At 44.7% G+C, this 26,601-nt stretch overlaps 1 protein-coding gene across 3 annotated transcripts in view; it reads left to right on the forward strand.

Moving 5' to 3' along the window:
• KCTD1 (potassium channel tetramerization domain containing 1) overlaps positions 1 to 26,601 on the forward strand; it is a 180,728-nt gene that overhangs the window by 82,846 nt on the left and 71,281 nt on the right. The window contains exon 1 of one of the 3 annotated variants that reach the window (XM_028523756.2): positions 6,082 to 6,636. The exons of 1 other annotated variant lie outside the window; for it this stretch is intronic. Coding sequence is in view for 1 of the 2 variants with exons in the window: in XM_028523754.2 (XP_028379555.1) it covers positions 6,979 to 8,784 (1,806 nt within the window). In the remaining variant the exon portion in view is untranslated. Of the gene's footprint in view, positions 1 to 6,081; positions 6,637 to 6,661; positions 8,785 to 26,601 lie in introns of those variants that run through there. One more of the 3 variants, XM_028523754.2, reaches the window with a different exon arrangement.

The raw sequence follows: 26,601 nt of genomic DNA on the forward strand, positions 1-26,601 counted from the left end.
GTCCTCGCCAGGGGAGGCTGTTTTTATTTGGAGTAATGACCACCTGTGACCCCGGGGGCACCCTACTCAAAGCACAGACTGTAGGGAGAGTGAGCATGAAGAATTGTGAGTACTGTACTGGTATCGGCTGGGCCCTGGCTCTGCACACCTAGACCCCAAAACAGAGGGGTTAGGTCCTCTCCCATCAGGCGCAAAGCCTGGATCTCCAGCATCAAATTAAAGAAATAGAACAAACACATCCCAGGGCTTCTTTACATATTCAGATAAACCCATGTGTCTCCAACAGTTAAATTAAGCTTTCCTAAGAAAAAGTAAGTCAATTAGTTCAAAATGTGGGTTAGTGCTTCTGGGTATTTAAAAGGGGATTTTTTTTTCCTTTTTAGTTCATTTAGAAACATAGCCACAGGGCAAGTATATACCCACTCCTCAGCACATCCTGTGAATTGCTACCATATACCTAGATACTAAATTCTGACATCTAGAGCTTCAAAATCTGACCCTCAAACTTTCTCAAAGTTAGGAAGACACTAAAATAGGAGATTCCACATTTTCTTGCTTTGCCCTTTGAATGTATATCCTTTACCTTCACCATCATTACTGAGAGTCATCAGAGGGTGCTTGACATCGCCACAAACACGATTCTCCCTAATTGAATTTCTTCCTTCATCCAACAAACACTTACTCTCTAAACTTTTGTAAACAAGGATAGGTCTCCAAGACATTGTGAAATGCAGTTCTGGAGCACACTTTGCGACATGCCCTTCAAAACTCATCTGTCCAATTTATCTGGATGCAACAAGCCAAACTTTGCCAAAATACAAATCAAATTAGACTTTCTCAAGGAGATGAATTTCCAGAAGCAGTTACTGGGTCACAGAATATGAACATTTTCATGGCTTTCTTAAAAGGCTATCTTAATTGGTACTGACAATAAAAAATATGAGAATAACATTTTCATACCAATATTAGAGTATAAACTGGGGTTTTTTACATCTTTGTTTTACTTTGCTTTTACTAAGTGAATAGGCTATTTTTAAGAATAATATATAGCAGGTAGTTTCAGGAACATTCTATGTTATGAGACACATGTAAATAGTTTCTCCACTACTTAAAATACATGTATTTGCTAGATGGCATTAACACATATCTTTATCTCCTTTTTACCTTAATTAGTATTGCAGTGACATTGAAATAAACGTCATTTAATAAGACTAACATCCACTTCAATTCCACATACCTTTTAAAGATATATGACTAGAAGATAAACTACTATCATTATTAATTTTGTTTGATTTAACCTTAATAACTTTTGCATTTGACTTCTTTACTAACCAAGTAAGGTTTCATTATCAGAATATTATAACGGATAACACACTTTCAGGCTCCACAAAAACACAACTGACTTATGGAAAACTACATTCCCCTAATTCATTACTTGCTTTAAAAACATCTAGGAGACTGGTAGGTGACAAGATTAAGAATGACAACTATGAAGTAGCGATCAGAAACTGAAAATTCCACTCCTGTCAATCCTTGTGTTAAGTTCAAGCTGACCTGTTTTTGGACAAAGCATCAAAGATAAAAACAGGTAACACCCTCACTGCTCCCAGGAGACTTGGACAAAACAGCCCAGGATTTCAATAAAAAACACTCCATTTTAGGCCAGTTCAGTTTGTGGGCATTCCTTTGCCTCCAACTCTTTTACTGTCATTCTTCTAAGACACAAATCGGTTCTTACTTCCAATATTCCAAGAAAATAGTATCAGTTGTTTTAGGTGCCCAGTGACAAAAGTGACACTGTTTCTTCCGCGGTACCCACAGTGCTCACACTCCAAGACCTCAGCTTAGAACTATTCTGGCTTCCGAAGATTCCCAAATCAAATGGCACACTGATATATTCTAAGGAAATTGTTCCCTTGAGGGTTTTTTTTTTCCTTTGGTTCCTAGAACTGAAAGTGGTCAAGAGGCTCAGGCATGGGCCATGGAGCTGCGCCTTCCTGCCCTACGAGCTCTTGGAGACATGGCCAAGTGGCCTGACCTCCGTGAGGCTCCTGGCCTTGGTTTTCTTATTTATAATCAAGCCTTAAAAAGTAATAGCTGACAGCTGAATGTTTAGGAATGTTCCAGACACTGTGTTACATCCTTTACTAATACTGATCCATTTAGTTCTCACAACAGTCCCACAATATAGGAGCTATTATTGTTATCATCCGGAAAAGAAAATGAGAGAACTGAGACATGAAGGTGGGTGAGCAGCTGGTAAAGCCAAGGTAGCAGTCAAACTCAGGCAGTCTGGTTTCATCAAAGATGGAGCTTTTAACTCCTCTGTTACATAACCTTTTGTGGAGGTTGGTTCTCTTTCCACATGTACATGTTTGCATATTCATTGTCTACTGTGTGCCAGCCACTCTGCTAAAATATGCTACGAAACTGGATGGAAATGAACCAGACCTGCAGTCATCAGTAAGGCATAGTTTCGGCTCTTCTGGAGTTCCCTCTTCTTCCACTTTATAGAGTTAGATTGCATGGGTTCTGTTTTCATCTGAGCTCAGAAAAAAGATGATCTTTGATTGAATTCAATAGAATTGAGTAGTGAAAGTCAGAAACAAAGATATCTCAAAATAGCTTCAATCTGAATTCATATGTGACCTCCAAAATACTTTAGGAATTTTTTCATAATCAAATGAAGGAAGCCTGATTTATAGGTGATAAACTAAAAACAGGTGGTGAACTAAAAAGTGACTTTAAGTGATGAACCAAAAGTGGGCCTGGCCTCTGCCCCCACCAGCCCATACAATTCCATGAATTTATCAGTTTAAATCCTCCCCAGCCCACTCTCTTAACACACAGATACCTCCATTCCCTGACTTCTCACTCACGTCTGCAATAATTTCCTACAGTGTGTTCTACTACAGAAGGGATTCCTGGTAAGGAAACATTAAGCCAAAACAGTCATTACATCCTTTTAAACTTGTAAACAACAATGTTGCCTTATAGTTACCTTTCGTCCTGATTTTCAATATGGAAATTCAGATCCATGTTATTTTAGGTTTTCCACAAAAAAAATTACTTGCTAAACACAGGATTTCCCTAAACACGGAGCCTGTTTATTCACTCCTTCAAGGTCAATGACTGGAGTGCTCACCAGGTCCCAGGAACCAGCCTCAACCATAAAGGTATATTGGTTTTAGTAGAGGAACCAGGCAGCTAAAATGCAGCTACATCAGTTACATAGCAGATGATGCTCGGAAGACTGGAAGGCAAGAGGAGAGCGGAATATGTTTCTGGAAAACATAACCTTTCATAAAGTGTGAATCTGAAAAGGGAGTAGGTGATTGTACAGTGAGGGGGAAACAGTGGAGCAGAAAACATTTTTCCTTCTGAAACAGTCATGTCACTTCCTTCAAGTAATCTAAGAAGTGGAGAAGCACACATACATAGATGGTACTTTATAATTACGATGATAGAAAAATATGGTGCATCTCTCTGAAGTTGTGAACATCTTAGTGTCGCTTACAGTAAAGAATTCTGACAGTTAAATAATTGCAACAAATGTTCCATACGGCACTGGAATCATGTTATATAAAGAAGCGATGCATTCTGCACAATAAAGAAAGCTTTCTGACAAAGAGGCCAGCTGTCAGTTGTAAGTGGTGGGCTGAACGCACTTCATGATAGGGCAACATCAAAGGGGAGGGCTGGGCTGACAGGCAGAAGTCTACCAGTATTACCTCTCTACCGAAAGAATGAAGAGAAAGCTTTTTAAAATTCTCTTAGTTCGGAATGGTGTATATGGAAGCACAGGATGTTTTTAAGGGATCATTTCTTAAACCTCCCCTATGAACTCAACTGTAATTGTGTATTGTTGGGGTTTGAAAATTAAGCAACTTGGCGTGGCGGGGGGGGGGGGGGGTTGGGGGGGGGGGAGGTTTATAACTGCTTAGTTTTTCTGGGTGTTCTTCCTGGTAAAATACTAACCTAAAGAGGTAGGTACTAACCTAAAGAGGTCTTTTCCAATATTTGATGACGTATCATTACGGGCAAAAAAAATTGGTAGCGTTTCAACAGCCGGTACCACGAAGCAGATTCGGTCCCCTATAGCGAGCCCAAGGCATACTTTCCCAGGAGCGTTGTTCGTGTCTAACCTAACCCGGAGTCCTGCGGGTGGTTTGCAAACTGTCCAGGCAGCATCTGAAACTGTTGGTTTTCCAAGTCCGTTAAAACGTTATTTGCGCTTGGATTTTTTTGATTCTGCTATTCTCCTCCCCTGCCCCCTGGCTTTTTCCAGTGAAGACCTGCCCTGGGGGATATTTTGTCCTGGGAGCACAAAACTATTTTCTTTTCTGAAAGTAAGTTGACGTCAACTGGGAGCTGTTTTTGGTTGCTTTGTTTCCCGGAGCGTCCAACCCAGAACTTTGCCTCCGGTAAACTGCTAACAATTCAAAGCAGCTTGTCTGCCTGCGAGGAGAGCTGGGGGCTGGAGTGACCCCCGCCGCCCGAAGAACTGGGGAGCCCCTTCCCTTCTGGGCTGGAGCGTGGGCCTGAGTCCCCGGTGGAGCCGGGAGCACAGCCCCTCGGCTCACTGCTCTCGCGGCGAGGGCCTCCTGGGAGCAGCCCCTGGTAGGTAACTTGCCTGGCTCCCCACCTGAGTTCTCAGGAAGGCTGAAATTTCCGGCCGGAGCGTCCTGGAGGCCAGGAAACCTGGGAGCATCCCAGGACAAAGGGCCAGCCTTCCAGAAGTAGTCTTACGCGACTGGTGTTTGCCAGCTCCTGTGCGCGGGTCCGCGTGTGCGAGACTAACTTAGTTGCGTATTGCTCTGGGCTCCCGGGAACAAACACTCCTTTTTACAAACTGGAGGAGGCGGGGACAATGAATGCAGTTTGAACAAAGCCTGCTACACCTCGGGGACGATTCCTTAGGAGTATAACCTCCGAATTCCTGGCTTCCCGTGACGGTTCTCTATAGAGAGAAGGGTTGGGGTGTGTGTGTGTGTGTGTGTGTGTGTGTGTGCGCGCGCGCGCTCGTACCCCAGGGGAGCGGGAGGGGGCCCACGAGGCAGGAACTTGCTCCAACTTGTTCACACCTGGCGTTGTTTCCCTTACGCCCCGCGCCATCAAAGGCCGGGAAGTTACGCGGAGGACGAGGGGCAGATCAGTGGAAAAACACCATCAACTCCCACTTAGACGCTCTCGCGGCACAGGGACCTAGTCTTCCTTCTTTATTTTTCCTTTTTCCTTTTTAATTACAAGATGAGGGATGCATTTCTATTGACGCGTAAAATTATGAACTGCCCAGGAGAGGGCAATGGGCAATTGACAAGACTCCCACAGTCGAACTGCACAGAATTCGGGCTGGGAGGCAAATGCTAGGACGCATTCGAGGAGCTGGAGAGGCTGCCTCACGGGAGCGCCGGAGTCGTGCTTCTCGGACCTCATTCCGTCGGTTCCCCTCGCCCCTGGGGCTCGAAGCTGGCCAGCGCGCCAGGGGACACTCGGGCAACCGGAGGAAGAGAAAGTTAGGATGCAGTACGAACTCCGGAGCTGGCCTGCCTGTGCCGCCAAAGTAAACAGCCGAAACCTCTGGCAGCTCTGGGGGAGCTGCCCCTGGGCCGGGAGGCGGCGACGGAAGGGCGCAAAGCCTGAGCATGCCGGGGGAGGGCATTTGGCTGGAAACGGGGCACAGTCTTCTATGGGAAAGTGGGACCGGGAGAGCTCTTTGGCTGCCTTTCCAGTTTCGCAGGTGTCCGCCCCCGTGCGCCAGAGGCAGCGCAGCCCTGAGGGCAAACGAGTGGCTGTTGGCAAACTTGGAAGGCGAGCGCGCTCAAGATCCGAATTGCCAGAATTGTGGCAGTGGCGGGGTGCCCAGGACCCAAGTTCACTTTTTCCGCCCGCCCGACGGGCTTAGGGACGGACAATGCTGTAGCTCCAATCAGGTGGAGCGCCTCACCAGTAGCAGCAGTGTCTTACTGCTCTGAGACAGGGAGGGCGGTGGCCTGGGCGGGTGAGGAGGGGTCCCTGAGGTACCGAGCGCCTCTCTCCGCGTCTCCACTCCCTCCCGCCCCTCCCAGTCTCTTTCTTTCTCGCTCCTTCCCGAGGCTGGCTGGACCCGCGCGGACTTGCCCCAGACCTACGGGGAGCGCCCCAGGTCTTTAATGACAGCTTAAAAGTGGCTGTTGGAAAAGACAGGGATGAGGCTGACGTAGGGCGTGTTTCGCTCCTTTGCAAGACTCGAAAAGGGAGCTGGGAGCTGTGCGGCTGGCCCCAGGCCCCCGCGCCTCGCCGCCAGCAAGTAGGTGGGGGAGCCGCCGCCAGCCCCATCCCGCTCCCAAGCCTCGCCCGCTGCGCCCTGGCCGCGGGCGCAGAGAGGGTGCGGGGCATTGCCGTGCCTTCTCCACCCTGCTCATTAACCTGCCTGCTCCACTACGCTCTGTGAGGCCCCAGACACGGGCTTCTCGAAGCAGCACCCGCGACCCGCTCGGCGCAGCCGCCTCCGCGAACCCCCGGCTCCGGGGGGCAATGAGGGGGCGGTGGAAGGGGCACTGCTCCTCGGGCATTACTTAGAGAAGCGAGACCGCCCCGCCCTCCCGCCGGCCCTCCCTCTCTCCCGCCCGGGCCCGCGCGCTACTCCGCCAGAGGGTAAGTTGGGAGTTTCTCAGCCCCATCGACAGCTCCCCCTCCTCTTTCGTATTTTTACCCTTCAAAGTTTTCCTAGGTTTGGGGAGAAGGGTGGGGGAGGAAGAGGGTCCAGCCATCCTCCGTTCTCACTCTCTCCCTGTATAACTTTCCCCACCTCCCCTCCATCCCTTGAGCGCCGCTGCCCCTCCAGAGCAGCGCTCCAAACTGACAATTGAGCGCGGCTCCTTTAAGAGCCCAGCTTTGCCTCCCGGTAGCTGAAGGTCATTAAACACAAAAGCTCTCAGCGCTGCGGTCCAATATAGCGCATGCGCCCTGCCCGAGGACTGGCAGAGAGACGGCAATATGGCGAGAATGCCTGGCAGCGGGGACTGTAACACCAGCGCGGGCGGCAGCGCCAGCGCCGCCGCCGCCGCCGCCGCCGAGAACAATGGGGAGCGGGGCGAGGGCGAGCGCGGTGCAGGGGGCCGTGGCCGCCGCCACGGCCGCCCGCACTACTGCAGCGCGGGCGAGGAGGAGGAGGAAGAAGAGGAGGAGGACGAAATCCAGGAGGTGCGGATAACGGGGGACGAGGAGGACGGAGGTGGGGGGCTGGAGGACGACGAGGAGGAGGAAGAAGAGGAGGAGGAGATGGGGCTGGACTGGGACGAGCCCCTGGAGCCCGAGGACTCGGCCGGGGAAGAGCTGGAGCCGGAGCCGGTCCATATGATCAATATGGACCAGAGCGCCGCGCTGGAGCCGGAGGCACCGCCGCGACTGCTGGCGCCCCGGGCCCGCGGCGGGCCTCCCGGGGACGGCCCCGAGCTGGACCCCGACGTGCTGCAGCGCCCCGAGCGGGCCCGGCTGAGCGAGAACACCCGGCTGGCCACCCGCTACGCCGTGCGCATCTTCCGGGAGTACCTGAGCGAGAAGGCGCAGAGCCCGGACTTCGAGACCATGGACAAGGGGGCGCTGTGCCGCGTGCTGCGTTCCTTCTATGCCGAGGCCCGCTCCAAGAGCGGCCAGCTCTACAGCAAGTCGTCGCTCATCAGCATTCGCAGTTCCCTCAACCGCTACCTCAACGAGCCCCCGTACTGCCGCACGCTCGACCTCACCAAGGACCCCGAGCTGCGCAGCGCCAACCTGACGCTGGCCGCGGTCATCCGCAAGCTCGAGGAGCAGGGCGCCGGGCCGGTGGTGCAGAAGCAAGCCATCACGCGCGCTGACCTGCGCAAGCTCTACACCTCCAGCGTCTTCAGCACCAACACGCCCTTCGGGCTGCTCAACAAGGTCTGGTTCGAGACGTGCATGTATTTCTGCACGCGCGGCCGCGAGAACCAGCGCGAGCTGGAGGAGGACTCTTTTGGACTGGCCATGGACGAGGACGGCCGTAAGTTCGTCTACTTTAAGTCCCTCGGGCCCTATCACAAGTCGCGCTCTTCGTCGTGGAGTAAGAAGCGCGCGGAGAGCAGCGACGAGGAAAACTTGCCCCGCATGTACGAGACGGGCACTGAGTTCTGCCCCTATGCCAGCTTTGTCAAGTACCTGTCGAAGCGCAACCCCCTCTGCAAGGCGTTCTTCCAGAGGCCACGGGACCACTGCAGCGAGGGTGATGTGACCTGGTATGAGAACAAAGCCATCGGCAAGAACTTGCTGGGCACCAGGATGCAGATGCTCTCCAAGGCGGCCAAACTCTCCAAGACCTACACCAACCATTGCATCGGCGCCGTCTCCATCGCCACGCTCAACAGCATCGCGGGCATCGGTACCAAACTGGGCTCGCCCGCCCTGCAGGGCTGCTATGCCGAAACTCTGAACGGGGCGGCTCGCCACCACTCCCACCACCCCTCTACACATCCCTCCCATCACCACCGCCCCCAGCCGCCCTCACTGGGGAACACCTATATTCTCCCCAAAGACAGTCAGATCGGGCCGGACGTGAAATCCGAGGCTGCGCCCAAGCGCGCCCTATACGAGTCGGTGTTTGGGTCGGGGGAAATCTGCGGCCCCTCTTCCCCCAAACGACTTTGTATTCGCCCCTCGGAGCCTGTGGATACGGTGGTGGTGGTTTCCGTGAAACACGACCCCCTGCCTCTTCTTCCAGAAGCCAATGGGCACAGAAGCACCAATTCTCCCACCATAGTTTCACCTGCTATTGTTTCCCCCACCCAGGTAACCAAACTAAGCTCTATGCATGAAATGTTTCTTTGGTACCACTTGGAGACTAATTTATGCTAATGCAGGTCTGGGTTGGGAGAAGTTTGAAAAAGCAAATATACTGAATCAGATTTGATTTCAGCCTTAGAAGCTTAACTCTTGGTTCTTTTCAGGAAAGTTTACACCTCGCCTTAAAAGGTGTGCGAGGGAAATCGCCCTAACAATCACTGTTTCGCAGTAACGCTAAAATCTTCCAAGTTCACAGAACAAAAGCAGCCCTTACAGCCTCTCCATCGAATGCATGAGTTTTATAAGGTGAAGAGTGCAGGAATACTGTACATATCAAGGAAGCAGTTACTTAGAATATATTTGAATAAAGTAACCATTAAAATAGTCTATTACATATTCACCATAACTTATGAAGTTAGAAAAGCAGTCATACATTATTAAAGAGAAAACATGCCAATCCCACTTCCTGTTGGGGGTGGGGAGTGGAGAGACTGGCAGTTGAGTGCCAGTAACATGTAGCTGAATGTAAAGTGATGCCTGGGTGTAGTTCCCATGAACTAAAGTCAGTCGTTAAAGTTATTAGATGGAAAGGACATCTGCCCTACCAGCCAGGCTCTGACTTGGAGCATGTGCCCGGTGGTGCCCAGCATTGTGGGCACTAAAACATTGCTGACTTTCCCTAGTCCCATGGAGCCCCCCATCTAGGGGGTAAATAAGCCTTACAAATATAGATGATTAAGACAAACAGCACAGGAGTGTAGCAAGAACACCAAAGTAAGAGTTGTAGCCCAGAAGCTGAGCCACCTTGGGCAAATCAGTTCACCTCTCTGGGCTGTAGTGTCCTCATCAAAGATAAGGGGACTGTCTTGACTTTAAAATTATTTCACTCTAAGCAATACCAAATTCTAGGTTGAGACTGGGGGCTTAAGTGGATGTGTCTTATGATTATTCCTGGAGGAATATATTTGCATTATTAAAATGATGCTGATCATCTGGGCACTCTTCTTAGGAGTGAGAAACCAGAGGTCTCTGGGGGCTGCGCTCTGTTCTGCAGGCAGGAGCAGCCCCTGGGGGTTTTATAACTGTGACCTCTCTGCCATCAAGGAGAAGTGGGAATTTGGTCTGTGAGTCTGGAGGTGTAGTGCAGGCCTTTCAAGGAACAGATGTCAGGTACCCCAGTGCTTTTTCCAAAGTAGATACTCCAGTTCTAGACAAACTGACCCTTTCAAACATTCACCAGACAATCAGCAAGCCCCAAGGCCAGCGGTGAAAAGGGCTTCGAACAGTAATATAAACACAAAAGTTCTCTAAAATACTGGAGACCTGTAGGTTATGTGTCTTTCTTCCTTTCTTCCTGTACTTCCAGTGTGTGTAGTACATTTCTGACAGACCAGGAGGTTGTTTTAGGGAGTTTTGAGGATGGAGGGGAGAATTTTCTCTTCTTTGGAGAATTTGGGTTTGCTTTTTCTTTGAAAAGCAAAAATAAATGCTCACATTCCTCTACTAAAGTAAAAATCCTTAAAATGTTCTGGTTCAGAATAGCATCCGATTAAGAATTAAAAGCCTAAGAGAGTTTTTAAAGTATACATCTGCTTGGAATCATAGCGAAACAGTTTGTCTGAGACCAGTATCATTATAGAATCAGGACGTAACATCTACAAAAGTTAGGCCAGGTTTGCTTCATTGGCTGTGTTTTGGTCTAAGGAATGCAGCGGCTCTGTCACAGTCTTTTATTTTAACCAAGTGAGGTAAATCAGTTCTATAAAGCTGGATACTGATTCTTTTATTTTTCTTAAATTGTCAGTTAACCCCTGAGTTACGTATAGATTTGAGCATCCATATGTTGGTTGTATTTTCACTCTGGCTCTTAAACTAAATCCCCTGTTGTTAAAATGCTACAAAAAGTTGTGCTTATTTAGTAGTCAGCTTTTCATTTATGTTAAAGTGATTTTTTTAAAACCAGCATTAAGAAATTTACAGGAACTCTTTAGTAACTTCTGTAGAACTCATTTTATGAAGTCTGAGAATTCTGAGTATAAAACAAATGTTTTAAGTAAAAAGCTGGTATGAAACTTCTACTTATTAAAATCACTGTGATGATTGAGGTCCAGGGCATTTCCTGGGGATTAATAACTGGACCAAGGCATTGCTCTAGGTTGTCAACTCCTCGAGCTGGCCATTCCTCCCGAAGAAATGCTATGTGCACTTTAAGTTTAGTCTTTATTTCTCAATTATCAGCATAGGCTATCTAACCTTAATCCTGACTGGACCTCATCCAGTGGTGTGTCACTGAATTCCAGGTTTGACCATGTTTTTCTAGACTGCTTGGTAATACAGTGACACCCTGATGATGCTTTAATTCTCTTCTAATACTGCAAGTTTCTCAAAAAATGAAGAGCCTATTACTTTAAATGCATTGACTTTTTACTTCTTGAGGACATTAACAAGTGTGTCATTTATGGGACTAGTTGAAAGGTGAGTATACTTGAGTAACAAAGGTTATAGAATTCGTGATTTTTACTCATGTGAAGTGTGCCTGGGTTTTATTTTTTATTGGGGAGGGGGTTGTGATGGTTGCTTTAACTGATTCATTCTTTTTTAAAGAATATATGGCTTTTTCTTTTATTTATTGATTTTTTTAGAGAGGATGGAAGAGAGAGAAACATCAATTTGTTCTTCCACATATTTATGCATTTATTGGTTGATTCTTGTAGTGTGCCCTGAACCGGGATCCAACCTGCGACCTTGGCATGTCAAGATGACGCTCTAAACTGATTCACACTTTAATTCCCATGAATGGCTGTGTTCAAAGTAGAGGGTAGTTTCAGTTCCTTTTTCCCCAGTGAGCTGTTGTAATTTAAGATGGTCCAGTTATTGGTGTAACTTCCTAGCTCCCAAGTGATCATTTAAAAAAGTTTATCAGGCCCCTCCTACAACTTTATAGCTCTTCTCTTTGCATGAAAATACAACATTTTTCCTGCCTCGGAGAACAGTACTTCGGCTTAGATAGTAGAGATTTCTAATGTTAGTCTTTATAATTTACACAAAAATGGAATACTAATAGGAGCTTAGATTTTAAATATAGTTTTGTTGCTTCAGTTTTTATAGACTGTGCCTCTCTCAAGTACCAAACAAAAATGTGAACTTTAGCTTCAAAGCTGCAAGTTGCACTCACTTGACCCTAACCCAGATTATTTCCAGAAATACTTTTAAGGAAGTCTGAAAGTAGAAAGTCCGTTAGTGGAAAGATTCTGGAGTCAGTGGTGCATGCCCACAGTTTCTGTTCCATTGTCTTCACTGGGGGCCAGAGTTGGTCCTTACAGTTTCCAAGCTGAAAATTGGAACAGCCTCCCTGTGGGGCACAAGCAGTCAGTCACTCTTGACCTTGCCTTTGAGAAGGCAGATGCTGATAGCACTGGGAAACCCATTTTCATTCAGATTCAGGTACTACAGTAGGGGGAGGGGAACAGGAATATTCAGTCTATTTACTTAATGGTTTTATTTTGGCGTTTGGATACTAGGCAGGAGGGATACTCCTGTCTACTTTCAAGATGGATACAGAGTTCTATAAATTTGATGAGAGTAGTGTGTTTCACAGCTGTAGTGATTATAAGAACTTTTTTTGCAATGGTTATCTGGAGCTATTAGGATTAACTGCTCTGTTTAAAATGGATATTTTCCTGATTTTTAGTGTTACTTTGTGGCTGTATTTTTTTTTCTGCTGGAAGAATGTTTGCTCTGCTTTATAGAAAGTTCAAATTGGTGGAGAAACGAAATGTCATCAACATTATGTAACTTTTTTCATTCATTCAGGAAATAATTACTGAGCACCTACTAATCTGACTCTTGTGCTAGGAATCTCTATAAATTAATCTGTTTTCCACTTGGCAAGTAGTCTCATTGACAAGATTTTTTCCTCATTAAATATTAAAACTAGAACAAAATTTAAAAAGTTAAAAGGTAGTGCACTCAATGTTTTGCAACAGTTATTTTGGGAAAGAAATCTGTACTTTTACATGTTGTAATCAATAGTCAGGTGTATTATTTTAAATTGGTACAGACCCACATGTATATCAGCTCACTATCTATTAAATCTGATCCAGGAAATAGAGAAAGAAGCGTTTGCTGCCAAAGGAGAGAGTGGATCCCATTTATGTCCTTGTGTCATCCTGTTTAAAAGTCTGGCTCCCCTAACCAATGACACCCAAAAGGCCATTCTCTTGTCATTGCTTATGGATTCGAAGCAAGAAGAGCCCCTTCTGCTAGCACTGCTAGCTGTAGATGAGATCACTTCGGCAGGTCCTCCCCTTAGCTTAGGCTGGTGAAAACTCCGCTCCAGTCATTTAACAAAAAGTTCAGTTTCAAGTTATCTTCTGGTTTCGTAACTGCTATTTTAAAAGCAAAATCTATTTAGGAGTTACTGTGTGGTCACCTATGTTGAAAATCTTAGGGCCAAATATACTAGTAATCTGTGGGTCCGTCAGATGCTCAAACTTTAATTTCTAGGACATAATCTACTTCTCTTGATTGATTATTCACTGCAGTATACCAGGTAGTCAGGATGCCTTTTTAAAGGCTTCTTTGGAGTATTTAGTTGGGGATGGGGTGGGGTGTGGATTAATTAGTCCCAGAGGGTATACTGGTCGACCTTGATAAAACTAAAATGAAAGAAAATATAACTTTGGGATTTGACACATTGTACTGATAAGCTTTGGGGTGTTCTAAAGATGCTGAATTCAACTCAGCCGCTGTTACTTGAGCCTCTTTCTACCTGCTGAGTGTTGCAGAGAGGAGTAGGGACCAGTGGTCCTCATCCTCCCTCGAGGTTTTCGGAGGGCTGGCAAGTTTGTGGACTGCAAGCCGAAGTGATTCTCTGCTTGCTACATGAACATCACAAAGGAAACAGATGAACTTTAAAAATTTTAAGCTCTACAAAGTTTCAGGCTCTGTGGTTTTGCAGATTGATGGAAGTTTCTCTTTGCCTGCTATTGTCGTTTCAGAGACGACCATATCAGAGAGGATGGGCTCTGAATGGTGTTGAGTCTTCGTAACAGAGAATGAGCTCCTATTCTGTATGATCCAGAAATCAGTGAGTGTGTAAGCCATGTGACCACACACTACACCTCACTATAAAAAGGGCTCTGGACTAAGATTAAACCTGCCAATGAGGTTGTATTACCTCATACCCATGGCTGTAAACTAAACAGCAGACCACAGTTTTATAACCCTTAGAACTACAGGAAGCCCAACCCAATGTGACATGTTTTAGGTTTTCAGCTAATTCTCCACGTCCTTCTGTTTAATACTCCCTTTACTGTCAGACTTCCTTCCTTTCAGCTTATACTTCAGCAACCTGACATAGATTCTTCTTGCTCCCTAAAATAATACATTTATATGTGACAGTAAACTTTCATTAGTGACTGATATATTTTTATTCATGTCATATCCTAAACTTTGCCCAGATCTTGGCTTTCAAAAATAATGGAAGTAGGAGCATCTTAAAATACTGTTAGTGGAGTGTCTCAGCTTTAATTGGAGTTTTCACCACAGCAATGTGCTTTGGGCTGCTTTGGGAATCCCAGCGGGACCTTTCTTTTCCTGGTAACCCTCTACATTCTGAGATTTGCGGCTCTTCACATTCTGACTCTCCAGGCAGTAAGTTGGGTTGTTTTTAATATGTGGGGTGCAGGGAATTCCTACGTGTGCCCCTCACTCTGAAGGAGCAGTGTGGGGATGGTCTCCCATGTTGAGTATAGGGTCTGGCACAAATAATGCCCCTTTTTTATTACAAAAATCTTTCATTACAAAATCATAAGCATGTAATTCTGTAACATAACAATGTCACACTGGAGCACACCATATGGTATTTTAGGTGAAATGTTCAAATTAAAACTATAAGTTATCATGCCCGTATTACTACCCTACCAACCACACTCAAGCAGGCCTTACTTTTGCCAGACCCTGTATAACCTTGGAAAACTGGGGACCTTGGGGAGGTCTTAGGAGAAGATGGGCCTGCTAGAGCAGCTCAGTTAATCCCACATCACCAGCCCATCCTCTGCCCCTCACCTCCTCAGCCCCATCGCCGCCACCGCAGTATAGACATTGAAAATCTGTATAATGCAAACCTTCCCTGGGAGTATGTAGACTCTGTTGTGCCTTGAATTCCTGCTCTCCCCAGCCCCCTGGCAGTGAGCACTGGAAGATAGGCCCTTTGATATGATCTGTTTGGGAGGAGGTAAAAATGTGCCACCTGAAAAGGCTGACAGATTTAAGAGAGCATTTGGTTGGAGGCTTCTGAGAAAAAAAGAAAGGAATTTGGAAAGGAATGCTGAAGGATGACAAAGATAAATGTCGCTTCCTTTGTGAGTAATTTGATTACCAAATTAGAATGTCAAGACACGTTGGCAGATTGTAATCATCAATTTCTAGTTTTACACCATGTCTCCTGTCCAGGTGAACACAGTGTAGTCAGGTGTCCCACCATTTAACCCCCATTTTTCCTCTCTGAACACAAGAAAAAGGGAACTACTATTTATTTATGGCACCTATTTCCATTTGGGCACTTTCTTTTTATTTATTTTTTTCCTGGGGGGGGGGGGGGTACTTTCTACCACATGCCAGAGACCTAGCTAGTAGATACACTGTATATATTCTAATTTAATAATTGTAGATTTCTCTGCTGCCCCATCTGTTTAGACAAAATGTTCAAGGATGATATGTTCAGATACATTTAGATGCACACACACAAATTTGATCCATGGGAAAGTCCTTCATTTTATTATGATAGTCTGAGATATCAGTGTTTAGAATGAGTTTCTTGAGCTCATGGGTTAGTTCTGATACCTAAACTTGCTATGGTTTTTGCCATGTAGTTTTTAAGGAACATAACTTAGAGATGTGAGTTATTTGCCCTAGCTGGTGTGGCTCGGTGGGTTGAGCACGGGCCTGCAAAATAACGGTTCACCAGTGCCATTCTCAGTCTACGGCACCTGCCTAGGATGCGGGCCAGGTCCCCGGTAGGGGGCGCGCGAGAGGCAACCACACATCGATGTTTCTCGCTCTTCCTCCCTTCCCCTCTCTAAAATAAATAAAATCTTTTTTAAAAAAGAAAGAAAAAAAGAAATGTGAGTTATTTCACCTTTCCTAGTTTCCTAGCTATTCTGCGTCAGTGCAAGGACAGTTGGACCAGATCCGCACAGGAGTGGTTGAAGGGAGTGCTGGGCCCATGAGGCTGTCATTTCAGCAGGCTGCAGTCTCTAGAGATACACGTGACTCTCTTCTTACAGAGTTGTGATGTCCACTGTCCCATCCGCTTACAGATTCTGAGCGGATGGGACAGTGGACATCTTCATCACACAGAAGCTGAGTGTAATCATTAATAACTCCCCAGATGAACTGTGGGCTTTAGAGTGATCCACCTAATGGCAGCGTCTGCCACGTTTGGGAGCTTACCAATAACATAGAATCTCACAAATCTGTTCCCCTGGATCAACACTTGCATTTTAAGAAGATCCATTGGCAATTTATGTACACAGAACATCTTGATGAGCAGTGATCTCTGTGGTCTCTCATTAATCATCACACAGCCCTTCGAGGAGTTACGGTTATTATTTCCATTTTACAAAGCAGGAAGCTAAGGTGAACAGGTGTTGACTAACTTGCCTAAGGTCTAGGAACTGGTAAGTAACCATGTTGGGATTTGAATCCAGGTCTGTCTAATCCCAGAGTCCCTACTTTTAAATTCAAGGTTTGTTGATTCTCAAAGTCTTAGCACCTCTTCAAATGAAAATCCAGTCAGGAGGTGATATAACACTGGATTCATACCACTCACTGCCTTACATGCTTTTCTAGAGCAATGTAAGAAGAGGGAACTTCTTAAAACACAGGGAAATTCAAAACCAGAAACCAGAGTAGAATATAATTGATCACTGGACAATGCAGAGGTTGGGGCGTCCTTCTCCGCACCCTGCCACACAGAGAATCGAAAATCCACGAATAGCGTTTGACTCCCCCAAAACGTAACTACTAATGGCCTACTGTTGACTGGAGGAAGCCTTACTAATGACACACACAGTCGATTAACATATGTTTTTGTATGTTATATGTATTATATACAAGGTTTAGAAATGTTATTAAGAAAAATCATCAGAGAAAATACATTTACAGTATTTATTTTAAAAAATCTGCACAGAAGTGGACCCCCCACAGTTGAAACCCGTGTTATTCAAGGGTCAGCTGTGTCCCCAGTGTATAACATGTTCTTTCTCTGTTGCTGTGTGTGGTCCCAAGCCTTTGCTGGGTCTGGGACTGTAACGGCCTCTTTTGAGAACCCATGTCTCAGTGGTTAAGAGCAGCTCAGCCCAGAACCTCCCTGTGCTCTGAGTTTCCTCCTCAGTCAGATGGTGTCTGTGGTGATACTTAAGAGTTTGTGGTCCACAGTGCTAAATGAGTTGTGTTTTGAGAAGTGTTTTAAAAGTTTTCCATCACTTTATTATCTTAGGATGTCTTATGTTTGAAAAACAGCTGATAAAGTCCTAGTCTCAATCTGCAGTTCTTCTCCTATAAATACCTTGTCCAGATGCTGGGCAGGGCCTCTCTGCAGGGCCTTCTTCTGGGCGTCCAGTGACTCAGCCCTGTCGCCCTGCCTCTATTCTGATAGGTAGGAAATCTCAGGAGCCTCTGGCACCCTGGCTCACCCAGGCCAAGTCCATCGCGTGGATGCTTTAGATCCCCCAAGGCCTGTTTGCCTCTCTCCTACTTTTCTTCAAGGTTTAGAAGTGCCGAGGCCCTGGAGGGATTTCCCTCCATACCTGCTTCTAGGTTTGTTCTGAAAACCACAGTTCTCTTTTTCAAGTACTAAATTTCAAGTAGCAAAAGGGATGGGAACAGGGGGGCTCTGGTGGGTGTAACTGCTGCCCAAACTCCAGCAGATTCACAAAAGTCAGATTAGAATGAAATCAACAGCTTTTTACAAAAGATGAAATTTTATCTGGAGTGGTTTGGGATTGTTAATCCATAACACACTTGGCTTCTTAAAACATGTTTGATTGTTTCAGTAAATTCTAATTTCTGTATTCTAGGAGTAGGGCCTGTGTTTGGCTAGGTCCTGTCTGGTCCTGAAAACTGGGCTACAATTTTCTAATACTTGACTGTTTTCTTGGAGACTAAATAACTCGATAGAAGTTCCACTTAAAGTCAATGTGTACTAATATATATTTTGAGTATACTTCAAAATTAGGGTAATTAGTTGGTGTTTTGATGCAACATTGCTGACCAATTAACCCTTTTGTGACTTGTTTTTAGTTTGACAAGGTGCTCTTAGAAAATAGAAATGACTGATATAATGCAGGATTTATTACCTCTAATTTAGTTTGCTTTTTAAATATTCACAGTATTCAGCTAACACAGTCCTAATGGGATAATTTTGTGGGCTTTTGTAATTTTAATTAATAATTAATAACTTTAATAATTCTACTAGTTTTATTAAGGCTGCTTATCTGGAATGTCATTTTCTACTTTTTGATATTCTTTCTGACAAAACTACATATGTGAATAGATTTTCAATATTCTATCTTGAATATCTTACTGCTTTTTACTCCAGAAAAAGATTTACAGAATATTTATTTTTTTAGTGGATTGGGGTAGCAGTTTAAAGACACATTGCTGCAGAAACATACAAACATAAATAAAATTATAACAAGATTATTATAAAACTGGTTATGCTAGCTTAATTTTCTTTTTATCTCAACTTGGTGTTCATTCACATGTTAATATATTTTATGGTTTTTAAAATTTTATTTACTTATCCTCACCTGAGGACTTTTTTTTTCATTGCTTTTTAGAGAGAGAGAGGAAGGCAGGGGGAGGGGGAGAAAGAGAGAGAGAAACTTCGATGTGAGAGAGAAACATGGATTGGTTGCCTTCTCAAATGCACCTGACCCAGGATCAAACCCTGAGCCTGGGTATGTGCCCCTGACTGGAAATGAATCCCACAACCTTTTGGTCTACGGGACAACACTCCAGTCAACTGAGCCATACCAGCCAGGGCTATTTATTTTTAAGAGAGAGATGAAGGGAGGGAGAAATAAAGAAAGAAAAACATCAATGTGTGAGAGAAACAAAATGTGATCGGTTGCCTTTTATATGCACCCCAACCAGGGACCAGCCCACAACCCAAGCATGTGCCCTGACCCAGAATTGAACCAATGACCTTTCACTTTATGGGACAATGCCCAACCAACTGAGCCACACTGGTCAGAGTGTATGTTAATTTTTTAAAAATTAACAGTAGGGCCCTAGCTGGCGTAGCTCAGTGGATTGAGCACGGGCTGGGAACCAAAGTGTCCCAGGTTCAATTCCCAGCTAGGGTACATTCCTGGATTGCAGGCCATAACCCCCAGCAACCGCACATTGATGTTTCTCTCCCTCTCTCTCTCTCTCTCTCTCTCTCTCTCTCTCTCTCTCCCCTCTCTCCCTTCCCTCCCTAAAAATAAATAAAATCTTTTAAAAAATTTTAAAAAAAATCAACAGTAGGATATCCATAGTGCTGGTGATTTCACTATTTTCAGGATTGTTTTATAAGTGGAAGGGGAGTGGTATAGTTCCAGGTATATTTCTCAATTTTTTTTTAACTAATGAAAAGAATCATAAAATCATAGGCTCTATTCCCAGCATTTAAGTGACGTCTTTTACAACCACCTCTTGGGATGTGAGTGATGATATAAGAAGAGGAAAGTCAAGGGGAAGGAGATTGCTCTACAGAAAACCTCTGAACATAGGGTTCTAAGCATTTGCTACGTACCAGGGTGGGAATTTGGAGGTAAGGAATAACTTAGAAATAGTTCAGAGACAGCAATGGAGAAACTGCATGGGAAGACATAGGGTGAGTCAGAAGGAGAACTGTTGGCGAGGAAGAAGAGGGTCTATTTAGTGACTGCTCACAGGCAAACCCTGGAGATTCACAATATGCACCACTGCCAAAGAAATGGGACCAAAGTTGGCCTAACCCAAACTAAACATTTAAACCTAAAAGTGTGTAAGGAGGACATGAAAATTTGGAAAAAATACAGTCTTGCCTGGTCAAACACTTAAGCCTTCTCTTTGCTCTCACATTGAGACCTCTTGGGAAGGCTTTAGTGTGCCACTCTTGCAGGTGTCCCAGCACAAGAGATGAAGTATTATGCAATAGTCCGAAGAAGTTCAGAACTGGTACTGTGCCACAGTTCGCATTTTAATTATAGGTCTCACGATTACTGAAAGCCTCATTCCTTTGGTAGCCAACATTATTTCTGTCACGTTTCAGGTCTGTAGGACCATACTGTGAATAATCGATTACTAAAGCACTTGTGAATAGTGCTTTGCAGTTTGCAAGAGGGCTTTCTTGTATGTGATTTCATGCTAAGGAGGCTTTGGAGGGCACTTCCTAGTGTCAGGTACTAGGGCAGATAGATGATGGGGACACAAATACAACCCTATCCTTGGAGACTCACAGTCTTGTGGGGAAGAAAGACAAACAACCTGAAGAATAAACCCTGTCAGTGGGGTAAGTCCTGTGACAGTATGAGCAAATCGAAGGCAGAGGATAGGAGCAGAGATACCCATTCTACAGATGAGAAAAACGGATCCTCAGAGAGGCCTCAGATCCAGTCCTCTTATACAGTGGCATTTTTTTAGCTGTAACTTATAGCTAAAGTTTTAAAAGCATTGATTTTAGGCATTAAAGGGGAAAGAAGGACATTGGGTTTTGTGTTTTCATGTGTCAGGAAAATAAAAGGGAACATTCTCGATGTGGCGGGGGGGACACATAGACAGCCCAGTCTTCCAAATGTCAGCACATGTTCAAGGTAGAAGTTGGCTGAAAGCTATCATAATTTGGGGGTCTCTTCCTCATGTCAAGTTGAGCTCCCCGGGAAGCCCTTCCCACGGTGGTCAAGTGCCCACCGGCTGCCTCTAGGTCCCGCACTCAGCCAGGAGTGGGTGGCCCGTCTCCGTGGTGCTCCGTCTGCTCCCTGCTGAAGACTTGCTCCCCAGGGCCTTCGGCTTTCCCACTGTACTCAGAGCACTTGATTAAAAAAAAAAACAAAAACAGAATACTGTACTGATGCAGAGTTATGACTAGTAAAAAACACCAATAAAAATGACTGTTAAGTGCTTGACAAATAGAAAATGTTTAATAATACTAAGGTGCTTTGTGGGGCAAGGGTTTATTCCTTGGCATAGGATAACAGGCCTTTCTGTGGAGGTTTTCCCGGGATGCTGCTCTTGGCAGGCAGACAGTTCTTGCCCAACCAGAACAGGTGATCGAAGTAGATCCTGTCTTCCTGGAGTCACCTGACTTCTTACTGCAAGCCTGTTGTCTGGAAGTGACAATGACAGACCTATAGATAATACAATGTTATGATAAAGATAACACTTTGGTGACACAGGAACAAAAAAGGGAAAATATAGTAGGAAAATAAAGGAGAGGGGAGGTAAGTAGCTAAGGTACCTCCAGTCTTATGAGAAGTTTAGAGCAAAACCAACATACTTTCTAAGTTCTAACTAGACTTACCAAAGGGTAGACCAAGTTCAAGTTATGTGAATAATTAACTAGAATGGCCTTAGGCAAGTTACTTAGTTTCTCATCTGTTAAGATGGGGATAGTGGGAATATTGCTGCTGGGATTAGTAAAATCCTATATTAAGTGCCCGATAACTGGTAAGTTTTTTTTTAAGGTTTTATTTATTTATTTTTAGAGAGAGGGGAAGGGAAGGCAAAAGAGAGGGAGAGACACAATAATGTGTGGTTGCCTCTCGCACGCCCCCTACGGGGACCTGGCCCGAAACTCAGGCATGTTCCCTGACTGGGAATCAAACTAGCAACCCTTTGGTTCACAGGCCAACACTCAATCCATTGAGCCACACCAGCCAGGGCATTTTTTTAAAGTTTCTATTGGTTAGAGATTATTGACAGGCAGGTATTAATATGTCTTCAGTGTTCAATAAAACTATGCATGTCATTAAAATATATAGAATTTGATTTTTCCTGATTATCAGCAATGAATTTGTACAAATTAGTATATTTATTTATATTTTTCATTAGAATATTGTGATACCAGCAAGTCACAATCTAAATTTATTTTTTTAAGATTTTATTTATTTACTTTTAGAGAGTGGAGAGGGAGGGAGGGAGGGAGAAAGAGAGGAAGAGAAACAGCAGTGTGCTAGAGAAACATCGACTGTTTACCTCTTGCACACCCCCAATGGAGGACCTGGCCTGCTACCCAGGAATGTGCCCTGACCGGGAATTGAACCGGGGACCTTTTGGTTCGCAGATTGGCACTCAGTCCACTGAACCACACCAGCCAGGGCTCTAAATTGATTCAGATAAACAAATAATCATATAGAATACATAAATAAGATCTTTTAAACATCTATCATTAAAAGTAATACATATGACCAGATGATAAGTTATAGCATTTTTTTTTAATAGTAGCTTTTTAATCATGGCCACTTTACAACCAGAAAAGACCTCATCCAGACACAATGAAGAACATGAAACTTCCTGGCACCAAGTTGGATCAAACAGTGGCACTCTGTGGAAGGGCTAATTTTAGAGATTGTGTCATTCTTTTAACCCTCTTTTCCTACTTGACAAATAAAATACTTGCTTAGTTGACAGAAATCATCAAATAATTCACATTTTATCTTAGTTTATACCAACTTGTTTAGAAATGAGGTCAGTAAGTATTATCTGCATTGTGAAGCATGAATTGTAATTAGCGTATTAGCCTTCCATGCACTGCTCGGGGTTAGGGTGCAAGAAGACAACAAAGTAGGGCGATCAGTCCCGCTGTTGAGCAGATCCTTATTTCCAAGAGAACTGAGAGACATTATTTTCTTATTCAGAGAAGAAAAAAGTCGATTTTTTTCCAGATAGGAGCAAGACTACACAGTAACCTTATTTTTTCTTTTTGGCCTACTGTGTTTTAAGAGGACAATGTAGAGAAATTCAAAGTCCACAAATAGAACTGTGCCAGGCATTCTTGCATTCTTTAAACTTCTTAGCCCCCAGTATTGTACTTATTGTGTCTTGACACCAGAATGCAGCCTGCCCTAGGTTTTAAGCAAAACTCAAATACATGATATAACAAATTAATAAGACCTGATGGCAGAATCACATGCCAGAAGGTATTTGAAAAGTTTCACGAATTAAAAAATTGAGTTCCTTTGACACAGGCAGAGAACCACGATGGGGGGAAAATGGTGGCTTCAACAGCTTGTTCACATCAGAAGGAAAGGTGGGTGTGCCCAGCTTCCAGAGGATTAGTCACAAAGGGAGCTGAGCTGCAGATCCTGCAGATCAGGTTCGATGTATATATGATAGAAATAGTAAGCAAAATCGAGACTATTTGTTTAATGCTTATGCCCTTAGTCACAGCCAATTTGTAAGCTATGTGGAAGTCAGATTTGAATATAAAGATAACATTTCTTTTATCACAGTCTGAGCTGGTCAGGGTACTTTACTGAAGAGACTTACCAGGTGGTTTCCATTGTCTAAGCACAGCTCAGGGTGCTTTCCTTTAGGAAGTCTTCTCTTGCCTCCCCAGACTAGATTGCGTGCCCCTCACCCGTGGTGGTGACCCTCTGTAAGAGTTCTTCATACTTCCCTCATCTTATGCCTTTCAAGTTTATATGTCTCTCTTCTCAGTGTAGTACAAATGATAACTAATAATTTTTAAAGTTTGCATTAATTATTCAAAAATAATAGCTATGTTAGCATATTTATATTTTAAAATAACTTTTCCAAAAAAGATAAAACTAGTGAAAAGAAAAATAAAATAGTTAAATTAACACAAGACTAGCTTAACAGGAGAAAAACCAATTTAATATGCACAGAGGGGAGAAGAACAATATGATGCTCAGATCATAAAATGAGGCTCAAAGAAATGATAGAACCAGGCACCTTTTAAAACTTTTTAGACAAGTATGCAACAACCTTGTGAGAAATTGACAGGACAAAGAAGGTTAGTGCTCATTAGAGAGGAATCTAGGCCAGGTTTACGGGCATCCCTCAGTGAGGAATTTAAACAAAGTACTAAATTAGAAAAGAGACTGGAAGATCGGATTACAGAGACTTTTCAGTTCCGAGTCATTTCGCTGGAGCAGGAGTGTCCTCCAGAGCGAAGAGGACTCCCTTCACAAGGGAGCTTTGTGTCCTGCATTCGGGGAGACAAGGGAGGGTCAAGGCGCCCTCTGGCTGCCTCCACTCTTCTAACTTGAATTCAAAGTAATCACCGTGCCAGAATGGGGTATTTTGGGGTGGCTTGTCATGGGCCCCAACAATATGTAACATGTTACTATACATCCTCTGTGAATGTTAGTAAATGGAAAACCCAGGACTGCAACCTAGGTCTCTCACTTGTGCACTCATTCAACCAATATTTATTGAGCCCCTACTATGTGTTTGTCACTGATGACCCAGCGTAGAACACAACAGGTCTCATTTTTCAAGGACTTCACATTTAACCGGGAGTGACAGACATTAAAACTAACAAAACTATAATTAAAATAGACTGAAGTGACTGGGTGGCTCCTCCCTCCTGACAGGCAGTCTCCTCCTCCAGTCGGTTGGGCCCCACCCACCCAGGAGCAAGCCCCACCCATGATCACTGGCTTCGAGTGATTCCCACCTGGAGGCTCCGCAGGGGTCAGAGCAGATGCAGCTGTGACTGGCCTCCACTCTTCTACATCAAGTGGTCGTTGTGGATGAGCCACATCAGACTTAGTGTTTCCTGGATTAAAACATTAAGGGAAGGGTGGGTAAATTATATAGAATGGAGGTTAGCACAGCTCCTTTAAGAACTCAGAGTGGGCGACACATCTGAGTGGGGTGAGGTAGTGGCGGCCCAGAGAGACTGAGCAGCAGAACCTGGTCCGAAGTCGGGAACTGACCGCTGTCCATAGGCTCAGCGTGTCTTTCCTGGTCGACATAGCCCTGTCTTCTTCCTCACTTGCCAGGTTTTGTGTCAATGTTATGATGAGGTTGCTTCAGACTTGATTCTGTTGGTTCTCAGCCTGCCAAGGTTCTCCCTGCCAGGAAATACTGCCTGAGTGCCTGAGGGGACGAGGTCTTTTTGGGGTCAGAAAATCTGTGCCTTTCTCCCCACCCCCTGTTGGGAAAGAATGCAGGTAAACTATTGACGGAATCAAAAGGAAACGTTAGCACAGGGAGGCGCTTCTTTGTGCATCGCTAGTCCGCATTTGTGATGCTGAAGAACTGTGGGATTAGCATTTGAGAAGGAGGGATCGTCAGCCAGCCTCCTGCCGGCTACGCGGGGCTGAGCCCTATCCTAACCTCCCTGGGCTCCATCAGGCGCAGGCACCTAAACCAATTTATGGGAGGCCTTAAGGGAAGCCCCGATCCGTGAGGCAGCTGTTACAGGAATACCTGATCCTGTGACCTTGACAATCCCTTCTCCCCTAAGAACCTTTGATTCTCTCCTGGCAAAAGTATCTGCAAATCAGTTTTTGACAAATCAAATATTTGTAGATTAGACAGCAATATTTACATGGAGGGAAATTGTGTTTTTAGAGCCTTTGTTTGTCCTGGATATGGTATCAGATCAGGCTGTTTAAAGTTACACATACCTTGGTATACCAACAGTGTCTGTTGCCATTCTTAGTTGGAACATGTTTTATGTTGGAACTCACACACACACTCTATCTTTTTACAATATTCAACTTAATATGATGTATAAAGTAATGAGTCTGACAAATGTCCATTCTTGGGACATTTCCCCTTTGGTTTACTGCCCTGTTTTTGATGCCTGGCACAGTGGTTGGCACACTTACGGTGCTCAAAAGTATTTGTGGAAACATACAAATATTTTATAATAACATTTCAAGGTATATTTATAATCTTTGCCCTCCTAGCTCTGAGCAGAAAGGCTCTTAAGTATTTTACCTCACTTGAAAAAATTAAAACTAATTCTTTAGCTGTCAAGGTTAGAAACAAAAAGCTCCCCCAATAGCACTTAAGTGGGAAAAACCACCTTTCCTTAAATGTGTTGCACACCTACTGTGTACCTGGCACTGTGCTGTGCCCTGAAGGTTAGGTCATGTTTCCTTCTGCATGTGGTCCAAATTTCATTTTTCCTCTCCTGTTGATTTCTCAGCACACAGTGGGGAGCGCACGCACCCGAACTCATCAGCAGCCACGGTAGACACGGCGATGGTCACCACCGTGCCATGCCAGCACAGGTGTAGGTCTGGCGGGCAGGCTGTGCCCTCTGGGAAGGGGCAGGGCAGGTCTAAGATCCACTTGCCTGAAGTCACCAGACCTGCACTGCAGCCTCTTCTGTGCTTTTGGTCTAGACCAGTCTTCTCCCCCCTCTGCCTCCAGCCCGCTCAGATGTTCTCTCCTTTCCTTTACCCCCAACCCTCATTTCCCCTCCCCTTTTCCCCGGCTCACCTCCAACCCCATAGCAACTCAGAGAAACCCTTTTATGAAGGTACACATTCGATTTCACAGAAGCATCCATTATTTAGTATTTGCTCAAATTATAGAATTAACAGTGCAAGATTGAGCATTTCTTTGGGTGGGAATTCTAACTTCAAGGGGTCAGTGTGGTGGTTTGGGTTTAGGGAAAAGAGTTCCTTTGACCTTGTCTTTCTGCCTGTCCAGCTGTCTGCTTTGGGTCTTTATGGTTGTTATTTGGCCTCTTCTCACTCTCCTAGGTTAATTTTATCGATATTAGGACACATCATATACTGTTTTGAGAAATATCAATTACTTTTATGAGATTTGATCATGGACTCAAGCCACCTTTCTGATGGTTCA

Source organism: Phyllostomus discolor, chromosome 9 (genome assembly GCF_004126475.2).
Source record: "Phyllostomus discolor isolate MPI-MPIP mPhyDis1 chromosome 9, mPhyDis1.pri.v3, whole genome shotgun sequence".
Taxonomy (NCBI): Eukaryota; Metazoa; Chordata; class Mammalia; order Chiroptera; family Phyllostomidae; genus Phyllostomus; species Phyllostomus discolor.